The following is a 26,250-nucleotide window of genomic DNA, read 5'->3' as shown; positions in this document are numbered from 1 at the left end:
TTTCGTACCAGTTCATATTTTGACAAAGTCTGTTGAGATAAAGCTTTGAAACTTTCAACACTTGTTTACCATCACCATGTCCAGTTATAGGCAAGAGTACGTAACTCCATCTAGGATTTTGGCTGAATTATGGCCCCTTTTTGACTTAGAAATCTTGGTTAAGTTTTTCGTACCAGTCCACATTTTGACAAAGTCTTTTGAGATAAAGCTTTGAAACTTTCAACACTTGTTAACCATTACCATTTTCAGTTATAGGCAAGAGTACATAACTCCATCAAGCATTTTGGCTGAATTATGGCCCCTTTTGACTTAGAAATCTTGGTTAAATTTTTTGTACCAGTTCATATTTTGTGTAAAGTGTTTGACATATGGCTTTTAAACTTTAAACACTTGTTTATCATCATGATTTCCATCTGTAGGCAAGAGTACATAACTCTGACTACTATTTTGGCTGAATTATGGCCCTTTTTGAACTTTGAAATTTGTTCAGGTTTTCTTACAAGTCCGCGTTTTGTCAAAACTATTTGAACTGTGGCTTTAAAACTTTTAACACTAGTTTATCAACATGATTTCCATATGTATGCGAGAGTACATAACTTTGTCAACTTTTTTGACTGAATTATGGGCCTTTTTGGACTTAGAAATTGGTTAAATATTTCATACAAGTCCTTATTTTGCCTAACATATAACATAACATATTTGCCATCATGGTCACACATTGCCATTTAGTGCAAGACTAATCAAAATTCACAGTACAGGAACGATTTTGTGTTTAATCCATAATTTCTTTTTTCTGAAAATCTATGGTAATATTTTGACCCTATTCTTCAATCAATTTTTCGAATAGTGGAGCGCGCTGTCATCAGACAGCTCTTGTTTCCTGTCCGGTCCATAACTCTCCCATCCATGAAGGGATTTTAATATCACTTGGCACAATTGTACCTCATAATAAGACGATGTGTCATGCACAACTTTCAGACCCCTGGCTCAAACGTCAAGGTCACACTTAGTAGTCAAATGTTAACATGGCATGAACAGGGTCTGTTTCGTGTCCGGTCCATAACTCTTTCATCCATGAAGGGATTTTAATATTACTTGACACAAATGTTCCCCATGATGTGACGACGTGTCATGCGAACCCGCACCCCTAACTCAAAGGTCAAGGTCACAATTGGAGGTCAAAGGTCAACAGGGCTTTTTTCCTGTCCGGTCCATAACTCTCTCATCCATGAAGGGATTTTAATATCAATTGGTAAAATTTTACGTCATAATATGACGTTGTGTCATGCACAACTTTCAGACCCCTAGCTCAAAGGTCAAGGTCACACTTAGTAGTCAGATGTTAACATGGCATGAACAGGGTCTGTTTCGTGTCCGGTCCATAACTCAATATTACTTGGCGCAGATGTTCTCCATGATGAGACAACGTGTCATGCACAAATCCCGGACCTCTTGCTCAAAGGTCAAGGTCATACTTAGAGGTCAAAGGTCTAATTCAAAAATGACTTTGTCTGGAGCATTTCTTCTTTATGCATGGAAGGATTTTAATGTAACTTGGCACAAATGTTCCCCACCATGAGACAAATTGTCTTGCGCCAGAACCAGGTCGCTAGGTCTAAGGTCAAGGTCATGCTTAGAGGTCAAAGGTCAAATTCAAGAATGACTTTGTCCGGAGCATTTCTTCTTCATGCATGGAGAGATTTTGATGTAACTTGGCACAAATGTTCACCACCATGAGGCACACTTTTTTAGAATTACGTCCCTTTGTTGTTACTATAAATAGATTACATTGTAACTTTTTTATTATTGGCTGTAGGGAAAAATCGAGACCACTTTTATGTGGTTCAACATGCATGTTACATCCAATATTTAGGTGTATTTTGATCTATCTCTATCTGGTAAAGATTTTCTTGTGAACTTAAATTTTGTAACATTTTTTAGTCCCCTACTGGTTGAAAACCAGTTTCGGGGACTATAGGAATGCACTTTTCCGTCATTCCGTCCGTCCGTCCGTCTGTCCGTCCGTCCGTCCGTCCGTCCGCAATTTCGTGTCCGGTCCATAACTCTGTCATCCATAAAGGGATTTTAATATTACTTTGCACAAATGTTCCCCATGATGAGACGACGTGTCATGCGCAAAACCCGGACCCCTAGCTCAAAGGTCAAGGTCACAATTGGAGGTCAAAGGTCAACAGGGCTTTTTTCCTGTCCGGTCCACAACTCTCCCATCCTTGAAGGGATTTTAATATTACTTGGCACAAATGTTCCCAATGATGAGATGATGTGTCATGCGCAAATCCCGGACCCCTAGCTCAAAGGTCAAGGTCACAATTGGAGGTCAAAGGTCAACAGGGCTTTTTTCCTGTCCGGTCCATAACTCTGCCATCCATGAAGAGATTTAAATATTACTTGGCATAAATGTTCTCCATGAGGAGACGACGTGTCATGCGCAAAACCTGGACCCCTAGCTTAAAGGTCAAGGTCACAATTGGAGGTCAAAGGTCAACAAGGCTTTTTTCCTGTCCGGTCCATCACTCTCCCATCTATGAAGGGATTTTAATATTACTTGGCACAAAATTTACCTCATAATAAGACGATGTGTCATGCTCAACTTTCAGACCCCTAGCTCAAAGGTCAAGGTCACACTTAGCAGTCAAATGTTTACATAGCCTGAACAGGGTCTGTTTTGTGTCCGGTCCATAACTCTAACATTCATTAAGGAATTTTAATATCACTTAGCACAAATGTTCCCCATGATGAGACGACGTGTCATGCGCAAATCCCAGACCCCTAGCTCAAAGGTCAAGGTCACAATTGGGGGTCAAATGTCAACAGAGTTTTTTTCCTTCCCGTCCATAACTCTGCCATCCATGAAGGGATTTTAATATTACTTGGCACAAATGTTCCCCATGATGAGACAACATGTCCTGCGCAAAGCCCAGACCCTTAGCTCAAAGGTCAAGGTCACAATTGGAGGTCAAAGGTCAATAAGGTTTTTTCCCTGTCCGATCCAGAACTCTGTCATCCATCAAGGGATTACAGTATTATTGGCATAAATGTTTCCCATGATGAGACGATGTGTCATGCGCAACACCCAGTACCCTAGCTTAAAGGTCAAGGTCACACTGAGATCAAAGGTCAAGAGGATTTTTTTCCTGTCCGGTCTATAACTTTGTCATGCAAAGCTGGATTTAGATATCAGTTGGCACAAATATTCCCCTGGATGAGACAACATGTCATGCGCAAGAACCAGGTCCCTAGGTCTAAGGTCAAGGTCATATTTAGAGGTCAAAGGTCAAATTCAAGAATGACTTTGTACGGAACATTTCTTCTTCATGCATAGAGGGATTTTGATGTAACTTGGATCAAATGTTCACCACCATGAGGCACCCTTGTTTTTAGAATTACGTCCCTTTGTTGTTACTATAAATAGATTTTATTGTAACTTTTTTATTACTGGCGGCAGAGAAAAATCGAGACCACTTTTCTGTGATACAGCATGCATGTTACATCCAATATTTAGGTGTATTTTGACCTATCTCTACCTGGTAAAGAGTTTCTTGTGGACTTATATTATATAGATTTTTTTTTTTTTTTTTTTTTTTTTTAAAGATTAATTTCCCTTTGTTGTTACTATAAATAACTTACATGATAACATTTTTATAATCAGCCAAAAAAATTCAATATGAAAACAACTGTAGGTTTTTATATATATAAATTTTAATCCAAGTGTTTTGTTATAACATATTGTATATATAGTACAATATTGTTTATACATCATTGACAGATATCAGTTCATTATGTTATACTGCAGTAGAGAAAATTAGGTGCCTTCCAGTAGGGGACTTTGTATTGCATGGCAATACTTCATTCACTTGTTTTTTTTTTTTTTTTTTAGGATTAATTTCACTTTGTTGTTACTATAAATAACTTTTATGGTAACTTTTTGTATATTCGGCCAAAAAAAATCCAAATGAAAACAACTGTACGTTTTTATGCAAATTTTAATCGAAGTGCTTTGTTATATTATATTGTATATATAGTGCAATATTGTTTATACATCATTGACAGATATCAGTTCATTATGTTATAATGCAGTAGAGAAAATTGGGCGCCTTCCAGTAGGGGACTTTGTATTGCATGGCAATACTTCATTCACTTGTTATAACAGTCTCTATAATTATGTAGGCATGAGTACATAACTCTGTCAAGTATTTTGGCTTAATTATTGCTGATTTTGGACTTGGAAATTGTTCACGTTTTGTCAAAACTATCAGACATGATATGGCTTTGAAACTTTGACCACTTGTTTACCATCATAGTCTCCATATGAAGACAAGACTACATAGCTAGGACAACGATTTTCTCTCAGTTATGGTCATTTTATGACATAGAAATTAGTAAAGTTTATTTATAGTTGAGCATGCTATCTACAGACAGCCTTTGTTTTCCTTAATTTGGTAAAAAGAAATTGAATATGCTTATAACTCAAAAAGTATTTTAGCCCCAGATCTCACATAATTATAAGTAAGCACATGACCTTTTCTTACATGTAGCATTATCCCCCTTGAACCAGTAAAAACAGACTTTCTTCCCTTGATTTCGAAAAAATAGGGATTTTTTACTGTAAGTAATCTATTGATGGATCTTCATGAAATTTTACCCTTTATAGATCCCAAGGTTATTGTTCTTTCAAGTAATTCGTAGGTGGATCATCATGAAATTTAACACAAATATAGATCACTATAGGGCAATGGTGCATGCTCAACTTTCATCAGGATCTCTGCAATCTTGTGTATATCTGGAAATTAAATATCTCTCAAAATATAGTCCCCTCATTAAAAAACAACAGCCTGTTTGACAGGGGATAAAAATTCAATGAATTTTCTTGTTTTGTTTGACCTTATTCACTAATTTTGACATAAACAGGGAGGAACTGAACAGTAACCTGCCAAATGGTAATGTGGCATATGGTTTGGAAGAAGAAAATCTCCGTCTCCCTAAGACAACATCAAAAGCTGCTATGGCACGTAAGCCTCAGGTACAGCCCATCCAGCAACCAGTCTCCAGCGTGTTTGCCTACAGCATTGGGCAGGGTCGGGGACGAGGCAGGGGAGCTGCTGCTAACAACACTAATGCTAATGGAGAAGCACCTGCTGCAAACGGTAATTTTCATCATAGAGTTTTCTCACTGTAGGTCTCTTATTATGCCCTCCTTCAAAGAAGTTAGGGTTAGGGTTGCTTTGCACTAATCTGCCAGTCCATCTGTGCATCTGTCTGTCAGTAGATTTAACGGTTTCAGCCCAATAACTTGAGAACCATTGACACAGAACATTCAAACTTGGTAGAATGATTAGATTTTTAAAGCAGATGACCCCTATTGTTGCTCAAGATATTTCTAAAGCTTTTAAACAGTTTCAGATCAATAATTGGTGAAAACTTATACATATAGCCTGCTGTTATCAGTAGAAAATAGATGATTTGCATTGATTTTGGGGTCAGCGTATCAACCTTGAGACTCTACAGCAACTACAGAATGTTGTTACCTATGACATGTTAACTTTATATGAAACATGCCTATGGCCAGGAGATAACCACTTTTGTTTGGTGGTTTTGTTATAGGTCAAGGTCAAGGCAACATTGAGGTGTAGAATTATATGCCCAGATACCGCACATACTGTGAAATCATTAATATTCGTGGGGGACTAATTTTCGTGGTTGAGTCAATCTGCGAAATTTAATCCCAACGAAGAAGTAAAATTCCCATTCATTTTATGTTCAGAAGTTGAAATCCACGAATTTATATCCCCACAAAATTGCTGTTTTGACCAAAACCACGAAATTTCATGCCCACGAAATTAAATGATTTTACAGTAAGCTATTTCTAGAGGGTTGAAACTGCTCTTATTACAAGATGAAGTATTAATGTACAAATTTTACTGGAACTAAAAAAATTTTTTACATTTTACAGAAACATTTGTACCCACAATGCCATTTGGAAGAGGAATGAGCATGGGGAACCAGCCTGTGGGCGCTGTTGGTATTGGCAGGGGCATGACAACAGGTGGTGTTGGGCGTGGCAACATAGCTCCACCCCCAGGTTTCTGTGTACCAAAAGTAGCAAATGACCAGGCTGACAGGGATTAACATGACTAATGGTAAGAAATGTTAATTTGAATTATTTGAATTTGAACAGGTAAATGATACTTAAAAACCCTACAAAACAATATATTGATAGAGAGATGATTAACATCTGGCTTTGCTCAGTGTTTATACAAAACAAAATAAACTAAAAGAGAATAGACTAAAATTTTGTTTCCAATCATGGGTTGTACATGACATATCAGTCACAATTTTAATTCTAAAACAGTACTTGATGGTAGGACCTTGGTGTATTGGACAAGAAATAAGATAAGTCTGTTGAGATTGAAATCTTGCTTAATGTTAGGTGCAAACTGTAAGAAGATTGTAAAACTAGGTTACTACAGTAAAATAAGGAAAAAAGTTTGGAATCATTTTCATTAAATATTAACTGATTTTCTTAATTAGCAGAAAATAGATACTTAGGAAAATGCTGTTTGATAAATAGTTATGTATATTTTTAACTCACCTGGTGAGTTTCGTGATCGCTCAGTGTCCGGCGTTCGTTGTCTGTCTGTCTGTCGCCTGTCAACATTTAGCATGTGTATGCGATAGAGGCTGTATTTTTCAATTGATCTTCATGAATTTTGGTCAAAATTGTTGCCTTGATAAAATCTAAGTGAAGTTCAAATATGGGTCATCTGGGGTCAAAAACTAGGTCACTAGGTCAAATCAAAGAAAGATCTTATGTATGCGATAGAGGCTGTATTTTTCAATGCCTTGATGAAATCTAGGTTGAGTTTGAATATGAGTCATCTGGGGTCAAAAAAGTAGGTCACTAGGCCAAATCAAAGAAAAACCTTGTGTATGCAATAGAGGCAGTATTTTTCAATTGATTTTCATGAAATGAAATTTGATCAGAATGATTGCCTTGATAAAACCTAGGTCAGGCTCGAATATGGGTCATCTGAGGTCAAAAACTAGGTCAAATCAAAGAAAAACATTGTGTATGCGATAGAAGCTGTATTTTCAAATGATCTTCATGAAATATGGTCAGAATGATTTCCTTGATAAAATCTAGGTAGAGTTCGAATATGGGTCATCTGGGGTCAAAAACTAGGTCACTAGGTCAAATCAAAGAAAAACCTTGGGTATGCGATAGAGGTTGTATTTTTCATTTGATCTTCATGAAATTTGGTCAGAATTATTGCCTTGATGAAGTCTATGGGTCACCTGGGTTCAAAAACTAGGCCACTAGGTCATATCAAAGAAAATACTTGTTTAAACTCAAGAGACCACATTTATGGTCCAATCTTAATAAAAAAATTGTTTATAAATTGGCCATATTTATCAAAAAGTATATTATGTGCACTTATTCAGATTAAAAAATAGCAAACTTTAAGCTGGGTAAAACTATCTTGATATTATTGTGTCTTTCCGAAGATCCCAGAACTTTTAAGGATAATATTTCGTAGTAATATGCAAAGTATTTTCAATCTGTTTTCAGACAATTTGAATGCTCATTCAAGTTTCTACAAGATGTTTTGCCTGTATAGCTTCTGGTTTGTTAGAGTTCATGTGAACCCCTGCAGATCCTTGGATTGTTGGATGTTAACTGCTACACATCATTGTAGAATTGAATGGGCATTTTTGAAGCTGCTAAGAAGTTTATCATTATCATTACGCAATGGGTGGAACCTATCTGTTTTTAAAAACTTGTTTTTATTTTCATGTTCTTTGTATATAGTTAATAAAACATGCTCTTTTGAATTCTGTATTGTGTTTATATCAGACATGTCATTTTTGTAACATTTATATATATAAATAATAGGTTTGTAATGATCGTTTCATGTTTTTATCATTTTTGTAACATTTCTGTATATGAGTGTGATAATGTTAATGAAAACCTTTACATTACTAATCAAAAAATAGTGAAAGTAAGGCAAGGATTTCTTTCCAACTTTAGGGAGGATAATAGAATGGCAGTGGATGTAGGGAGGAGATAGAATGACAGTGAATGTAGGGAGGACAGTAGAATGGCAGTGGATGTAGGGAGGAGAACAGAATGACAGTGAATGTAGGGAGGAGAGTAGAATGGCAGTGTATGTAGGGAGGAAAGTAGAATGGCAGTGGAAATGCCGTGTACTGTTCCCATGGTACTTTCTACACATGTATGTTCCATTCAGTGAAATGTTTGTCATCTCATTGCAAATTCATTTACAGACAGACAGACACATGCTATGGAAAAGTATTGCAAGTATTTAAAAAGGAAATTCTAGCAGTGCTGGAATTTAAGTGGACAGACTGACTGATGGTTCAAGAATATGTCTAGTTTAAGTACTACAGTACTGTAACATGGTACAGGACTATCATATTGATTTGATTTTTGCTTTATTTTTGGCAGTAGTATATATGTGTAATAAAGTTGTAGTTAAGTGACACATGTTTAGAGGATTAAAGCATGTTGCCAATACTAATCTTGGTGTAATTTTTAGCTCAACTATACAAAGTATATGGAGAGCTATCCTACTCACTCCAGTGTCAGCGTCTTTCCGCGTCCCCACCTTCGTTTAAGTTTTTTTTACACTTTCACTTTTTTGAGTCGGCTAAACGCTGAAAGCCTTTTGACGAGTCCTTGCTATCCAACGATTCTCTAAATGGACCAAATAACACAGTGAAGGGATGTAGTTCCATTAGATTTCTCAAACTTCAAACAGTTCACTGCATGAATGAAGATAAGTTGTGTCAATTCCCTTTGCTATGACCAGTATACGATGTAATCTGTCATATTTATGACTTTTAATTGTGCAATTCTCGAATGTAACTCATTAAGCATAAATGTGCATTTTAAGAATTGCGCAGGCTTACAAAGCTTGGGTAACATCCAGCAAAAGACAAAAAATAGTTCCACAGGGCTCCAGATAAGATGCGTATTAGCGTAAATTACGTATAGAAATAATGCAAATACGCATGTCTAATAATCAGGGCTCCGGAAATTTTGATAACTTAATCGGTCCAAAACGAAAATCCTGACATCGGCGCTACCCCACCCACCGCATTCCCAATATTACATATTTTGTAAAACGTGATAGGGTAAAGAAATAAGCATGTCATGCATTAAAACTGAGTTACCAGTCACCGCGCGTTACCATACAATGAAGACAGTTATTCAGTGTTATGTGTGATCGTTACTTTGTTTAAATTTCGATGTTTTTCCGAGATAATACGAGGCATTGACACCGTGTGCGTAACTAGTCTAAAAGCCAACGCACGTGACTTCCGTACCGTATACACGGCAGATACTTTGTGATGTTTCCTCATTCTTTGACGGAATTCTATAAAATACAATGCGTCAAAGTGAGTTACACGACACATATTCTCTGCTAAACAGCCTCAGTATTTAAGGAATACTCTGCCGCGGACCGAATGTGTACGTTATTTGAACGCTGAGATCGAATTTCCCGCATGTATAGTACCAAAACGTCACGCGGGTTGGCCACGGATATTTCATTTCACTTACGTTGTACTTCAATAAGCAACTACATTTTATAAAGTTATATGTTCTCTTCTGATGTAAACAAAGTTTCATTTTGAAACGTTTTTTAAAAGACCGATTTGATAAACAGTGCCACTCCGGTTTTCTTTATCATTCGTGGTTGCCCGTCCATTTTTTCTTTTTTTTACAGTCGGGTTTCAACTGGAGCCCCAACAAATGAATCATGTAATTTTTTCAAATCAAGTAATTATAAAAATTATTTTTATCGGTTTTCCGTGTGATGTCTCATTAAATCAAAGACCTATAATATAGCTCTTTGATTAAATGCAGCGACCATTTGTTTGTTACCGTGATCAAACATAGCCTTTTAAAATAAACCATCCGTCGGATTCTAAATAAAAGAAGTGGATCCCCGTCGAAATGATTTGGATCCAGTCAGAAACGTTAGGAAACCAGTCAAAAATGTTTAATACACCGCAGTCGGCTGTCTGCAAACATTTAAGGATGTGCCGCGCGAGCACTGATTGCGTCACGCGCTAATTACGGACCGATTATCAAAGTGACAATCAGACCGATTGACACGTTTATTGATTATCTGAAGGTGCGACCAACAATTTCCTACTTGGCAGGTGATCGTGTATTGAGATATCAGACCGAAATTTATACTTTTCTCCATTTTTACGGGACCGATTTTTTTCGTTTTTTCACTTCACGAATCGGTCTGAAAAGTCAAAAATCGGTCCAAAACCGACAAACCGGCGAATTTCCGAAGCCCTGCTAATAATTTCTAAGCGTATAAAAACGTATATAAAATTATAGAAACGCACACAATGCTTTTTTAAAAACAAAGTCTGAATCGTCTGGATGCGTTAGGTAACATAGCCGATCAGCCTTAATTCTCCCACATTGAACGTTAACACGCATCGTATGATTTCTATAAACTTTGCGTGGGTTGAATTTTGCAGTCAGTAAACGGATAAATTATCGGAAGAAGAAGCTCTTACTGGTTTGTTTAGTTACTACTGATATTAAAAATGATTTTAATTCTTATTTTTCGAGAAATAAACAAATCGGCGAAACATTAAATTGTATTTTCTTGTAGTTTTTGAAATCGAAAGTAGATCGTCTATGTTTGGCTGCTTTCACGAAACGAAATAACTTTTTATGAAAAGATTTAAATAAGAGGTAATTTAACCGTAAACTTCAATGTCAGATACTGCCAATTGCTGCTAAATGTCTTCGTATCATCACAATTTGTAAAATATATTGTTCAAACTGGAGAAAAGTGTAATCGTATCCGGATATAATATTTTGGGTAAATATCGAGCTGTGTTATGAAATTTTAAGAAAAAAAACTAAAAACAAACTGAAACTGGTAGACTATACTGTCAGTACATCAATCATTAGCCGACTCAGGCCATTCAGGCCTTTGATTTCTCCTTATCTCTGTAATTACTTTATGGATTAACTTTAAACTTGAAGTAGTTATTCCTCATTATCCCCGACATATCAGGCACAAATGCCATAACTCCTACAGCAATATTTCATGAATTATCCCCCCTTTTACTTAGAACTTCTGGTTAAACTTTTGATGCACTTCCACTCTTTCTCAATTATTATAAAATGGATTTGATTCAAACTGAAAGTAGTTGTTCCACATCATCACCCACATCATATGACACAAGGTCCATAACCAATATTTAATGAATTATCCCCCTATAGAATTTCGGGTTAAAGTTTTGATGCACTTTCACTCTATCTCAGTTATTATTGTATGGATTTGTTTCAAACTTAAAATAGTTGTTCAACATCATCATTCACATCATATGACACAAAAGCCATAACTCTGGCACCAATAATCATGAATTATCTCCCCTTTTCACTTAGTATTTCAGGTTAAAGTTTTGATGCACTTTCACTCTATCTCAGTTATTACTAAATGGATTTGATTCAAACTTAAATAGTTGTTCCACCTTATCACCCACATCATATGACACAAGATACATAACACTGGTACAAAGTTTTTCATGAATTATGCTCCCATTTATTTAGAATTTAAGTTTAATTTTGATGCAATTTCACTATATCTTAGTTGATTTGATTCAAACTTGATGTAGTTGTTCCACATCATCACCCACAACATATTACACAAGGTGCACAACTCTTGCACCAATATTTTATGAATTATGCCCTCTTTTTGCTTATTTAATGTTTCAATACACTTATCTCTTTTATTTTTTTTGCCATGTCCGTCCATATGTCACACTTCATTTCCTATCAATAACTGGAGAACCATTTGACCTAAAACCTTCAAACTTCAAAGGGTGACAGGGCTTATGGAGTAGACAACCCTTATTGTTTTTGGGGTCACTTCATCAAAGGTCAAGGTTACAGGGGCCTGAACATAGAAAACCATTTCCGATCAATAACTGGAGAACCACTTGACCCAGAATGTTGAAACTTCATAGGATGATTGATCATGCAGAGTAGATAACCCCTATTGATTTTGGGGTCACTTTATTAAAGGTCAAGGTCACAAGGGTCTGAACATAGAAAACCATTTCCGATCAATAACTTGAGAACTGCTTGACCCAGAATATTGAAACTTCAAAGGATGACTGGTCATGCAGAGTAGTTGATTGAAAACCATTTTCGTTCAGTAACTTGAGAACCATTTGACCCAGAATGTTGAAACTTCATAGGATGATTGGACATGCAGGATAGATGACCCCTGTGCCCCATGCGGTTCTGGGACGATCTGTGTATGAAAAGAATTGGAACCACTGCCTTACCCTTGCATCGTAAGAGGCAACTAATAGGGTCTTAACACTTGGTTTTGCTGTAACTCTGTGATTCCAGCAGGTATGCAAATTTTGATTCCATACCTCATGTTTTTATTTCAATGTAAATGAGATATGAAACCAAAATTTGTAGTCCTGTTTGGTGCCATATAACCTATACTGTGTTGGTGCTCCGTAAAACCCAAATAAAACAAAAAATAAATGATTTTGGGGTCACTCTATTTAAGGTCAAGGTTGCAGCTAACAGAACATGGAAATCCATTTCTGGTCAGTAATTTGAGAACCACTTGATCCAGAATGTTGAAACTTCATGATAGGACTTACAGAGTATATGACCCCTATTGATTTTGGGGTCGCTCAATCAAAGGTCAAGGTCACAGGGGGCTGAACATAGAAAACTATTTTCAATCTAACTTCAGAACCACTTGACCCAGAATGTTGAAACATGATAGGATGATTGGACATACAGAGTAGATGACCCCAACTGATTTTGGGGTCACCTAATCGAAGGTCAAGGTCACAGGGGCCTGAACATGGAAAACCATTTCCAATTCATAACTTGAGAACCACTAGGCCCAGAATGTTGAAAATTAGTGGGATGATTGGACATGCTGAGTAGATGATCCCTATTGCAGCCAACCATCAGTGTCTCTTTGATTGTTGCTCCTATCCCCTATTGACTTCTTGCCTATACGACTTCGCATTGGGGGAGACATGCGCTTTTCTACAAAAGCATCTTCTAGTTACTTAATATTTTTGACACAGACTCAGGCTATTGTGCATTATCTTTATTCTAAATGGAGTCATTAAACACTCCAGTGACAGCTCCAGCTTCCTCAGTTGTGCCCAGTTTTACTATCCAGTATCAAAATAGTCGAGTGCCCTGTCTCCTGTGACAGCTCTTGTTGACTGATCTAGTTCCTGCAAACATTACTGTAAAATTTTGCCATTATTTTCCAATTATAGATATTTTGATTTATAGTCTCTCGGAGATAGTTACAGATTTGTTCTTGGTTCAAGGTTATAGAACTGGGTTTGGAGTGACACAGTCTTGTCTCCAAATGCAGCCTTGCTATTGGTCAGTTCAAGACTTGTAATGAGAAACAACCAATCAAATGCAAGAGTTTTGAAACTGGTATCTACACTAAGAAATAAAACCCTAAGCAATCAACAGAACGTTTTAAGGCACCTTGTTTGCCTAACTATTTAATGGAAATGGAGCAGAGGACTGAAATTATATGGGGAAGTTGTTGGATGTTTGTCAAGTACTAGTTAGAAATTTAACAAGAAAGTTGAAATGACCACCTAATGTAACTGAAATTATAATTTATAAAATAATGGTAGTCATGGTCCTCTTGTTACTGAATGGATTGGAAAACTCACCTTGGAGTAAAAAATTCTTTATGTGAAGAAACCATCCAGTTGGTGTCTGAAGGCCTGTGGTTCTACCAAGGTACTTGAAATAATGTCTGCAGTGGCACCAGATTCTTCATCCATGGTAAAAAGCTTGAAATAAAACACCTTAATATCGTGTGACTTGCTGGTGTGAGATAAAACCAAACAAAGGGCATTTAGGTTTTTTTTCCCCCGCAGTAACTGTGATTCCCTTAATATGCGTATCATTGATGAAAATCCCATAAGAGGTATTCAAAGCATATAATATTATGGCAGCTTATTGTATATATTATGTACATACTCCTGAAAGCATTCTTAGTATGCACTTGTGTTTTCTGTACTTGTTCATTCAGGTCATTGATAGGAAGGAAGCAAATATTTAATTGTTCATGCATAGAATTTGCTTTACTGCATTCTAGTGCAAGCATGGACTGAAAGTTTTACCAAAAAAAATTGTTGTTTACAGCAGCAGTTACTTCTTAGCAGCCTCTTCTGTTTGTCTTATGTTTTGTTCTTTTTAGTTGAAGATATTTTTTTAAGTTGAAATTTTGTCATTGTTGTTTTAATGTTTAATAGCCATTGTTTTAACATGAAAGTGGATATTACTCTGTTTTAACATGACCATAGGTGACATTTGTTTTTTTAACCTGACTTTAGTGAACAGTCTTCTTTATCTCTTACTTTGAAAGGTTTATACATATATAGTATTGTATTCAAGTAAATCATGTAGAAGGGTATTCTATCAGATTGCAGCCAGTCCTATAGTTTCCTTTATACTTTGTGAGTTTTTTGGTGATAGAGAATCCTATTTTGCAAAGGTCTGTATTTTAACCAAACCATTTATATTTTGGCAAAGTCCTTCAATTTTTGAAAATCCTATAACTTTAGTGGCAAATTCCTCTGTATATGGAAAAGTTCCTGTATTTGAGTGAAAAGAAAGTTGACGGCCAGTAAATGACAGCCAGACAGAACAGCCAGCAGTTTAGTTCATTGATTAAAATTTACATGAATAATTGTATAGCTGCGGTGCTGTTAAATTCAAACAACATTTTTTTAACTGTGTTTTTTGATAATTTCACTGCTCAAGTGTTGAAAAAAATTAAAAGGGAACAGCTGGATAGAAGAACATTTTTTATTATCCCCCACAAAATGATTGAGAGATTTAATACTTGTGTTGTCGGTCCGTGTCCCTACATCCGTCAGTAGCCATGTCTTAGTAATGCTTAATAGCATTGTTGTCAGTGAATTGATGTTTTGATATTGTGCTTATATTCACTCAGAACTGCTACTCTGCAATGTTTTGAAAATGGAATTAGTTTCGCCAGTCTTAACACCTCAGGTAATCAAAAAGTGCAATATTTGTCCTTATGCAGCCATATCTTAGTAACAGTTACTCACAACGAATTGATATTTTTGTGTAGCTGCTTTTCTTTACATATATCTGCTTGTCTGAAATTTATGCTTTAATAGCCAAATAAGTCTGACCAGAGTTATTGCCCTTTAATTAATTAAAAACTGCATTTTTTGTTATCTTGCAGCCATGTCTTCGTTATGGTTGGTCACATAAAGCTGATGTAAGATGTGAATGTTTGTACATACTCCTAGCTTATCCTGCCTAATTTGATAAGGTCAGCCCTGTGTTGTCAGAGTTATTGTCCCTTATTTGGTGAAAAATAATCATTTTTGGAGATAAGTTTGTCATAGTAAAGGAGGGTTTGTGCATTTTATTTGTAAATGTTTGCAGTTACTGAAGGATGCTTTTCTATAAATCAGATTAGACTCAAAACAGAGTTATTCCCATTATTTTACTTAGAAACTGCAATTTCTGTCTCTCCAGTGCCGTGTCTAGTTGGAGTTATGTCAATACATCACAGCAGATGTCTTATTACTTGTCCCTATTTATATTACAGTTATAGCCCCTGAAATGTTATAAATGGAAAAAGAGAGAGGTTTTTATTTAAAGTATGTATATATGTAAAACAACTATTAATGTTGCCAAATCAGCAACAACATTGTTTTAACTTAATCAGGGTCAGTAGTACATTTCACAGGGATTATAGTTCATTGAATTGCTTGTTTGATGCTAATGTCTTAGTATTAATTTTATCCATTTTTATCATTTTTGTGTAAATTGCACTATTGAAAAATAAATAATGTTAACTTGTGTGCTTTATAACTAAATAAATCAGTAAATAAATGTACTTTATCTTCTTTTTAGATCATCTGAAACAAACACATTTATTAGTATAGTAGGCTAGTCTGATGTCCATTGTAAACATTTTAAACTCATATGGAGAGCTGTCTTACTCACTTGTGTTAGCGTCTGGGCCCTAAGCTGTCTCTGATGTTACTAAATGTATTTGCTTCAGACTTAAATTGTTGTTCCATATCATCACCCACATCATGTCACAGAAGGATCTTTACTCTAGCAACATTTTGTAAACTATGCCCATTTTTTTTTAGCTCACCTGAACCAATGATTCATTAGTATAGGCGGATGGTCTGACATCCAGTGTAAACAATTTCACTTCACTTTCTTCTCCTCTGAAACTACTTGTCAAAATTACACCAGACTTGGTCTGTACTATTCTGGCAAGGGCCACTTTCAAGTTTGAACAAATGGGGGCACTTGGCTCCTTTAAGGGGCTGCTAGAGCTAAAAAAAAATAGAAAACCCTTTAAATGACATCATCGTATGAACCACTGCATGGATCTTCATAAAATCTGGTCTATAACGTCATTGTAAGGTCCTGTCACAAGTTTGTTCAAATTTGGGCATTTGGTCCCTTTTAGGGGCTGCTAGACCTAAAAATAGAAATAGCTTTAAACCAATTCTCATGAACTGGTTAATGGATCTTTATCAAACTTGGTCTATAGCATCAGTGTATAGCCCTCTCTCAAGTTTGTTTAAATAGGGCAGTTACTTCAAGTTTGTTCAAATGGGGGCCCTTGGCCCTTTTTTAGGGGCTTCTAGAGCTAAAACAGAAATATCTTTAAACCACTTCTTCTCATGAACTATGACGGATTTTCATCAAACTTGGTCTGTTGCATTTAGGTAAGGTCCCCTTTTAGGGGCTGCTAGATGTTAGCATAAAAAACCTTTAAACAAACTCTTCTCATGAACAACTTGATGGAGCCACATCAGATTTGGTCTATTGCATCATTGTTAGGTCATTTCACAATTTTGTTCAAATGGGGGCACTTGGCCCCTTTGAAGGGGCTGCTAGTGCTGAAAATAGAAACTCTTTTAAAACATGTCTTCTCATGAACTGTTTGATGGATCTTCATCAAGTCTGTAGCATCATTGTATGCACTTTCCCATTTTTATTTTCAAAAGTGTGTATGTGGCCTCTTTAAGAGGCCATTATATAAAGCTAAAAAAAGAAAAGTTTCTTCTCAAGAACCACTTCATGGATCTCCATCCAACTTAAGTGTAGAATCACTGTTAGATCCTAATTCAGATTTGTTTAAATTGAGGCAACTGACCTGTTTTTGTATGCTTAAAACACAGATATTGCCATTCATGATTCAGTGCGTTATATGCCATTATCGCCCTATTGTATTTTCATCCTGTCTCTGTTGTTATACGGATTTGGTACAATTAACTGTAGTTTTTCCACATCATCACCCACATCATCACCCACATCATATACAACATTGTCCCTGAAGTTTAGATGAATGTGACATTTTTTTCAGGGACGAAAATGGGGCACCCAAAGCCCAAAAATTTCTTTTCTTATTTGAAATTATCTTGTCAGTTCAAAAACTTCACACAGGTAATGTTTCCTGTGACGAAACAATATTGCAGGGGTGTTAATCACTCCAGAGATAGCTTTAGTTTCCTTAGGATATTTACTATCCAGTATCCAGTATTTGAGTACCCCATCTTCTTTGACAGCTGTTGTTACTTTTAAATTAACATATAAATGGTTCTGCTTGACCCTTTTTAAGGGTTACTAGAGCTATATACAGAAAAAAACCCGTTAATGGCTTTCACTGTGAAAGGGTACATTAAATGTTCCTACATTTAAAAACGTAAAATCACTTAAAATGTTGAGTCCAGTCGTAGTGTCCCTAAAGAGTTTGTGTTATTATCCGAACAAAACATACTAGAATACCTGTTATTAAAGCAATATATTGTTAAAGTAATCTGTTGTTAAAGCAATCTATTACTGAAGCAATGAGTAAACAAAAAATAATAAATTTATGATCCAAGCCACCCCTGTTTGTTGTCTCAGCCATGCATCAGATATCATTAGAATTAATTTACCCTCGTTTGTTGTCTCAACCATGCATCTGATAGCATGAGAATTAATTTGTAGTGCAGAATATGAGACAAAATGTCGATGGCTTTAGGGCGACTAAAATATCTCCCAATCTATTAAACTCTCTAGGGAGCCAGTGAGACTGTGGGGAAGCAAGCTGGATTTCAACGTCAGCGATCCAGGTTAGATTTCCAATCGCTGCTGATATGCACTGTGAAATAATTTAGGGTTTTTTTTTGCATTCTGTAAAAATTCGAAGGTCATACTTATAGGCCTAGTTCCTAAATTGAGCATGGTACATACATGTCCTGACAATATGCGCATGTGCACTTCAAAGCTATACATATATCTATAATTTTTGGCCCGATCCTTTGAAAACTGTCAAAGTTGTCCTGACAAGGCTTATATTAGTACTGAGCAATATACGCCATTCTGTAAAGTTTCAAGGGCCATAGCTCCTACACCGGCTATGTCAATCCATGTCCTAACTAAATGCATAAGTTAACTTCATAGTGACATATTTTTGTAAATCCCTCGAAACCAGTAGGAGTTATTCGGACAAAGACCAGACAAGACAGACGGACGGACAAGGCGGCCAATTTATGATCCCCTTACCGAAGAGCATAAAAACCCAACAAACCATGCTTCGATTTCCCCGACTTGTATACTGAGAACTACCGTTCAACGCATTATGTTCAGTTGGAATCTCGTCTCGCAGGTTAAAACGGATGGCAATATTTGAGTCTACGGTGTCCCATTAGGGCCATCTCAGCATATTTTAAGCTCGAAACAACAAAAGTACGAATACTACGTTGCTGAGAGTCGATATAACGAAACTACGATCACGAAAATACGAAACTATGATGTTGAAAAGTCGAATCAACAAAACTGCAATGGTGAAAAGTCGAAATTATTTCATACTTTAATTATTGTGCTTTCGACTTTTCACCATCGTGGTTCCGTTGTTTCAACTTTTAAACATCCCAACTTCCGACTTTTCATCAGCGTGCCTTTTCTTTCACGTTTCGTTATTTCAACTTTTCAACATCCTAGTTTTGACTTCTCACCAGCGTACTTTCTCTTTCGACTTTTCACCAAATTGAATATTGTTTCGTTATTTCAACTTTTCAACATCCTAGTTTTGACTTCTCACCAGCGTACTTTCTCTTTCGACTTTTCACCAAATTGAATATTGTTTCGTTATTTCAACTTTTCAACATCCTAGTTTTGACTTCTCACCAGCGTACTTTCTCTTTCGACTTTTCACCAAATTGAATATTGTTTCGTTATTTCAACTTTTCCGTATCGTAGTGTCATACTTTTGCTGTTTCGAACTCACCTGAATATGCGGCAGCGGCAGTGACCACCGTACGTGTCAGCTGATTTTACATTTTCACTGATGAGCGAGTCAGTGTAATTTAAACCCACAAGAAAACAGTATATGTATATTTATACATTCTTTTATTCAGTAAAAAGAAAAATAACGACAGAATAACACCAACATTTAAGAAAAAAATCATTGGATTTCTTTTAGGTCAATATACATATTATGGTACATTTATTATAACTGTGATAATAAACAATTTATGTTATTGAAGCTGTAGCATTATATCTATGGAATTTCTAAAACAATAAGCAGGAGAAAATAATGTTTTCCAGCACACAAAAAAGAACGTTTTTCTTAGTAGTAGTAGACCCAAACCTGTCTATAACGAATGTAGGAGACCCTCCCCTCCCTCCAGCCCAACCACCCCAAAGACAAAATCGATCTTCTCTGACCAAGGCGGTCAAAATTCCCCATTTGATTTTTTGAAATAAAACTCTAAAATTATATATATATATATATATATATATATATATATATATATTAAAAATAATGAAAATACATCTTTTAATAAGGTAAATAAAAGTCTTACACGGATTAAACTGAAAAATTGGCTATAACTGAAAAAGTCAAAGAGCATGCGGGCAGGGGATTTTGTCCGCTTTGGTCAAATCAATCAGCGTTGGCAAGGATTTTGTCAAGTGAGGGGTGTGTGTCTGTATTCTATTTATAACATATTACTGGGATAACCAGGGTATTCTATATTTGCAGGTGGACTTTATACACTGCAAAAACGATGTTTAAATCGAAAATGACAATTTTGCTCTTTAAAACCAGGTGATAGCACGGGTTTCACTGTACACCAAGTATTTTTACTAAGTAGGATTGTTACTCAATATTTTATGGCTTAACATTTAAAACGTTTGTGAAAAATAAAATGTCTACAACTGGAACATAAAAAGTAAAACAAATTGATGTAAAATTAATTATAAATGAGTTTAAAAGGGAAACAACAAACTGTCTATTTTCATAGTGTCACTGACGGGAATAACACGCTTTTATAGGAATACCCAATAAAAATGCAATTATGCAAAAATATGAGACATAACTTCATATGAAATTATGAATATGAAATAGAAATTCTCATAAATTATCCTTTGTGGAAGCAAAACTACCGTGGAAAACATGTATAATGGCTCAAGTGTTGACAAAAAGTACATTTACTATACCAGAACATTTAATGCAAAAAGTGTAAAATTAAGGAAAATCAAGTCTTCGGTCATGTGACTTGCAAACATCTGTTGACTGGCTCAGTATCTGCAGTCGAAGTGGAAAGCTTGCAGATATTCCGACTGACAGACGTGGGCGGATAGGCAGTCATCACATAAATGCGCGGCTGCCTTTTCTTCTGAACGGACATACAGAACGGGACAGTTCACGAAGCTTCGTCTTGTAAGGCACATTAAAACATATACATGTACATACAATGGCTAGTTTAGCCATTGATAATGAATCAATTAAAATAAATTTGACTTATGGAAATTATGTTCCACAGTATGATGTTCCCTCAACGTCTTTGTAGATTTCCAATTTAATTATAGATGCTTTTGGCCTTTAGTGAGGACGATATCGCCTCTGACTTTCTGTTTGGTTCTGCCAACTTACATTTTTTCACTTGCATAACACTCCTTAATGCTCTAGAAGAAATACGATTGTCTAAATGCAACTGTACACGTATTTCTAGATGTGTACTGAAAATAAGCTGCATTTCATTATTTCCCAATAGCCTTTGATTATACTAACGTTCAAAGTTGGCTGCGTAGTTTATGATAACAGAAGGATTTTTTAAAGTATAATATATCTGATAAAAAAATATAAGCACAAAGGCAGCGGCTTCTCTACATTTCTGTCATCTCGAAACCACGAAATGTTTATTGCCAGACAGAGGTGTTTCCGTGAACGTAGACATTTCTGGTTTTCTCTGACTGATATTGTCGTCAGGTGTGAAATAAATGACAAATTTACCCATTGGTAAGTCAAACTTCCTTCAGGATCAACGTTTATCCTTCTTCTATGATATCTCACTGAAAAGAATTTATTAAAAACAATGAAAATTTCGAACATTCGGCACCATATGATAAACGCCAAAAGCTGGAAATGGTGACTTGGCCAAAAAAAAAATCACGATCTATTACGGATCTTTCTTTTTATTTATTTTTCTGTTTCTCCTTATTTTTATGTCAGTCAACTGGAGTAAAGAAAACTTGTATTCTAGTAACAAATAAACAGCTTACCACCCAGTCTTGCCTGCCACTGGATCTCTTTCTGCCAGGACCCTTAGTATATACTGTCCGCTATGATTCTCCGACATACAAAATGGCACAATGAAATAACTTCCGGGTGAAAGGTCAAATCTGCTAGTAACCTCCCTTGAGTCTTCGCATAAAGTGGCTTCTCCAAGAAAGGATAATTTTGACAGAGAGCGTTTTTCGTCTTTGGCTGGATTTTTTGTCTATGTTCACGAAAAAGTAAAGTCGAAATTAAGACCACTGTGTTGTGTACGTATTCATTGGCTTATTTTTGTTCTGTTTGTTCGCATAAACTATGTAAATTAATGAAAAATGAAATACTTTCTACGAAAAAGATGAGATGTCAATGAATTAATGCTATATATTAGATAAAGTCCCAGCTGCTAATAAAACTAAGCTTAAAACGACAAAACTGATCATTCTTTTCCCATTTAATGTTTATGTTTAAAGATGCTAACAAAACATAAGCCTGACAAATGTGCAAAACCTTCGAGTAAGTGTGATAAGCAGGTGTTCTGATCTTAATGACAATCTTGTATGTGGTTAACTAATTAAAAATTTCCACTATAAAACTACCTTATAGACTGAAAACCCTATTGGAACTAGGAGACTGTTGGCTGTTGGGGCACCATGACGATAATCCTGTAGTAATGAGATAATCACGTGACTTTTCCCGTGGTAACCAGGGGCAACGACTTCATTGACAGCATCCGGATGGATTATATTCAAGACTATTCTTGGATTTCTTGAATGTTGTTTTATCATATCTAGATTACTGCTCATTGAATCACATTCTGAAACAAAAACCAGGATCCGAATTCTGTAAGATAATTATGATTATTGCCCATTAAATCACATTCTGTTAAAGAGTAAAAGACCAACTGAAAAATGCTCCAACAAAGATATAGTCACGCCATAAACGTACAGACATCAACGCCGATCCTAAATATATTGACCCTGATCCAACATATACGTTTTTGTATATTATTCTCATCCAATATACATTCACTCCGATCAAACAAATTCTAACCTTTCCAAAATGTATCTAGCACGATCTAAAGTAGTCCTAGCATGATACCAAACAACTACACTTAAAAATACCACCCTTATCCAAATACATTAACCTTGAAGAAGACTATATCGAATAATATCCCAACTACATCCAGCTTGCTCCATCCACAAAATATCTGCCCTGGTCCAAAATACATCCGCCGTGATAAGATTATACCAAGCTTGGTCCGTGATACACATAGCCAGAACCAAAATATACAAGTCTTTCACACTTTCTCAAAACATATCCAGCAAATATTTACACCCAAACTCAAAAAGACCTCAACAATTATCAAAAAATGCATTCAGATGAGCCAATAGAACTCTACCCTGATCCAAATGCATGAGCCCTTATTTGGTATAAATCAGCCCAGGTCCAAAATATATACTAGTATCATTCTGGCCCAAAGTTATAAAAACTAAATTCAGCCCAAAATACTTCCAACTTCTTCCAGTCTACATCAATTCTGGTCTAAAATACAATGAACAGTGTATAAAAACCACTGTAATGATTCAAAATGCACCAAGCTTTATCCAAAACATATCAACAATGATCTAGTCTGTTACATCCACCCTGATTAAAAATATATCCAATATGATCTAGAATCTAGCATGCCTGATACATCCAACATGTTCCAAAATTCAACGTATACCCAGTATGATCCAAAATACATCCACTATGATCCATTGTACATTAACTCTGATTTTAAATCATGAAATCCAAATAACATTTGTACACAGTCTGAACAAAATACATCCACCAGAAACAAAAATCAAAATAAAGTGGACTTTGTTTTTGGGAGGATACAGAAGACATCCACATTCGTTTCAAAGACAATACACCTGGAAAGCAATATAAATCATATCTTACTGTATAATGACAACTAGCTATTGAAAGTAGGGATATTAGAGGCAAGAAAATGTTAAAACCGGTTCGTGTTATGTGAACCCCTCGGCTGGTCGAAATTAGGTCAAGGTTGCTGACTTCGAGTCACTTGCCACTCACACCTATGGGTTCGAAACCTTGCTTAGGGTGCAGTCCTCTTGCATACGAGGAAGCCATCCAGCTAACTGGTAACATCCAGGTGCCTGTCCGTGCGTGATATAGTGCAGGGACTGGCACGTGAAGCCTTTCTCCACAATCAAACACTGAAAGAGGAAAGAGGTTTTAATACAAGCTTTTTTTCTTACTCCCCAATCCTATTACATTAATACAGGTTTGTATGAAATGCACAATTGGAAATAAATATTGTTTAAACCAATTAAAACTCTCCAACAAATTATGTCCTTGATTAACAACCTACATAGATGATCTTTCGTGAAATACATAGATCGGTAAGGTTGTATTTCCCTGTAAGCATTATTGACAAAACATTAATACTTACTTTCCCATTTTCCCTTGTAGTCAATTACAAATCGCCAAGAACCATGTGACCGGAAGTTATCTGAAGACGAGGCTACAAAATTGTTAATGATCATATTTGGCAATGATCCAGAAGATGTATTCCTAACAATGTTGCTTGGCGCACTTTTAGGTCTTTGTAAAGAGTTGTCTCTAGACGTTCCTATGTTTAACGTTATATCAGAGGCTGAAAAAGTACTTTGACATTCGGATAAAGCACTACATGTGGAAATAAGACTATCGGAACGCTTCTGACAATATTCGGAGCATGGAGTCATATTTCCGGTAGAAAATATATTATTCGCAGAAGTATTCAAAATGTTACTCGCACCGGATGCTCGATTTTTAGAAATGTCATTAGGATCAGCTGAGAGTTTTGGATCTGCCGTATCGCTATCTACGCGTTTTCCATCGTCATGTAAATGTAAACGTCGAAAACAAGACACCGGGGAGGGATCACGTTTTCTGTAGACAGCACCAGCACTCTCTCTCCTTGCAGCGTAATTGTTTTTCTTAGCGGACATTGATTTAGCGGTGTCACTTTTACTTTTATGCTTCAGCTTCTTGATTTTCGATGCTCTGTTAAACTGAGTGTTGTCAACTTTTACGGTACGTGTATTTTCGCGTACAAGTATCCCCATATCTGAAGGATATTCTTGCGGTGAATGACTCTCGTCTGTATTTTCATTTCTTGTTTTGACAGGAAGACAAGGGTGTGATCGCCGGTGTATGTTTAGATACGAAGCTGTCGGCTGCCGACGGTGTTTACTGTCGCTGCTACGCCGGCGTTCTTTTGGTGCAGCAAATAGTGATTTCTGGCCTGAAATATTTTTGAAAACTCAACAATAAAAAACACTTTTAAATCTCATTCAAGAAATTTATATCAGAAGGGAATAATAGTTGCAGACGTACTAGGTAGCACATTTCTACCTCAGATGAAGAATCAAAGATTATATATGAAACATTTTCACAAAAAAGATTTGGAAAGAACTGTTTTTCATAATCTTTGACTCTTCATATGTGGTAGAAATGTGTTACCCAGTACGTCTGGATCTAGATTTACACAAAAAAAATAAATAAGGGAGTTATAATGACCCTAGATCGCTCACCTGACATTCACAGCTGGACTGAAAAATTTTGAGACAGGGTATAACAAGTTGACCCCTCCCTGGCGGCCGTGTTTATAACGAAATAGAATGAGTTGAAATTTAACACAGGTCACCAAATGGACGTTGATATGAAGTTATAACCATTGCAGAGGAGAAGATTTTCAAAGTTTTCCATATAGAGATAATTAGCCCCGCCCCAAGCAGCCATGGTTTTAACGAATCAACATGGCTTGAAAGAATTTGGAAGACGGTTGCCAAAGGAACGCTGCTGTAAAATTATTTTAAGATGAGAGGAGAAGATTTTCCAAGTTATCCATATAGTCACACATATAAAACTAGCCCCGCCCTTGGCGACCATGTTTTTCAATGAAACACAATTATATGAAAGATTTAAGTAATTGATCTCCAATGGAACACCGCTGGGAAATTATTTTGAAATGGAGCCTCCAGACTTTCAAAATTGACCAAATAGCCATATAAGGAAAACTAGTCCCAACCCCTGGCAGCTATGTTGGTAGATCCATTGGTCACCAATGAACATTTCTGATGATTATTTTTACAAATTGGGCCAGATGCTTCCGATGAGAATTTTCCTTTTGGTTGCCATGGCAACCAGAATTCTGTATGCATTGCCTAGATTTGAAGGAATATGAAGGGAACGCCAAAAGAACATTCCTGTAAAATAAATTTTGAACAGTGTCAGCAGTTCTCAATCCATCGGCAAAAAAGAATGAAGACGGATAATGTGTTTTCACTTCAGTTATAATTGAGCCGTGCCATGGGAAAACCAACATAGTGGGTATGCGACCAGCATGGATCCAGACCAGCCTGCGCATCCGCGCAGTCTGGTCAGGCTCCATGCTGTTCGCTTACAGTTTCTCCAATTCCAATAGGTTTTAAAAGCGAACAGCATGGAGCCTGACCAGACTGCGCGGATGCGCAGGCTGGTCTGGATCCATGCTGGTCGCATACCCACTATGTTGGTTTTCTCATGGCACGGCTCATATATATTCAGCAGA

General features: G+C 36.3%; 2 protein-coding genes across 5 annotated transcripts in view; one reads left to right on the top strand and one right to left on the bottom strand.

Annotated features, from left to right (window-relative positions):
* The window catches only part of LOC123539780 (uncharacterized), a 48,008-nt gene extending 32,034 nt beyond the window's left edge, over positions 1 to 15,974 (top strand). For all 3 annotated transcript variants that reach the window (XM_045324542.2, XM_045324540.2, XM_045324541.2), the window contains exons 7-9: positions 4,930 to 5,165; positions 5,972 to 6,158; positions 7,589 to 15,974. In XM_045324542.2, the coding sequence (XP_045180477.2) occupies positions 4,930 to 5,165; positions 5,972 to 6,147 (412 nt within the window). In that variant the 3' untranslated portion in view covers positions 6,148 to 6,158; positions 7,589 to 15,974. The remainder of the gene's footprint in view (positions 1 to 4,929; positions 5,166 to 5,971; positions 6,159 to 7,588) is intronic.
* A 3,505-nt stretch (positions 15,975 to 19,479) lies between these two features.
* The window catches only part of LOC123540726 (calpain-3-like), a 40,673-nt gene continuing 33,902 nt past the window's right edge, over positions 19,480 to 26,250 (bottom strand). For both annotated transcript variants that reach the window (XM_045325967.2, XM_045325969.2), the window contains 4 exons: positions 24,106 to 24,942; positions 22,247 to 22,464; positions 21,656 to 21,873; positions 19,480 to 21,445 (listed from right to left, as the gene is read on the bottom strand). In XM_045325967.2, the coding sequence (XP_045181902.2) occupies positions 21,433 to 21,445; positions 21,656 to 21,873; positions 22,247 to 22,464; positions 24,106 to 24,942 (1,286 nt within the window). In that variant the 3' untranslated portion in view covers positions 19,480 to 21,432. The remainder of the gene's footprint in view (positions 21,446 to 21,655; positions 21,874 to 22,246; positions 22,465 to 24,105; positions 24,943 to 26,250) is intronic.

Source organism: Mercenaria mercenaria, chromosome 16 (assembly GCF_021730395.1).
Source record: "Mercenaria mercenaria strain notata chromosome 16, MADL_Memer_1, whole genome shotgun sequence".
Taxonomy (NCBI): domain Eukaryota; kingdom Metazoa; phylum Mollusca; class Bivalvia; order Venerida; family Veneridae; genus Mercenaria; species Mercenaria mercenaria.
Note: the sequence above shows the minus strand (reverse complement) of the source record. Positions and strands in the feature narration are given on the sequence as shown.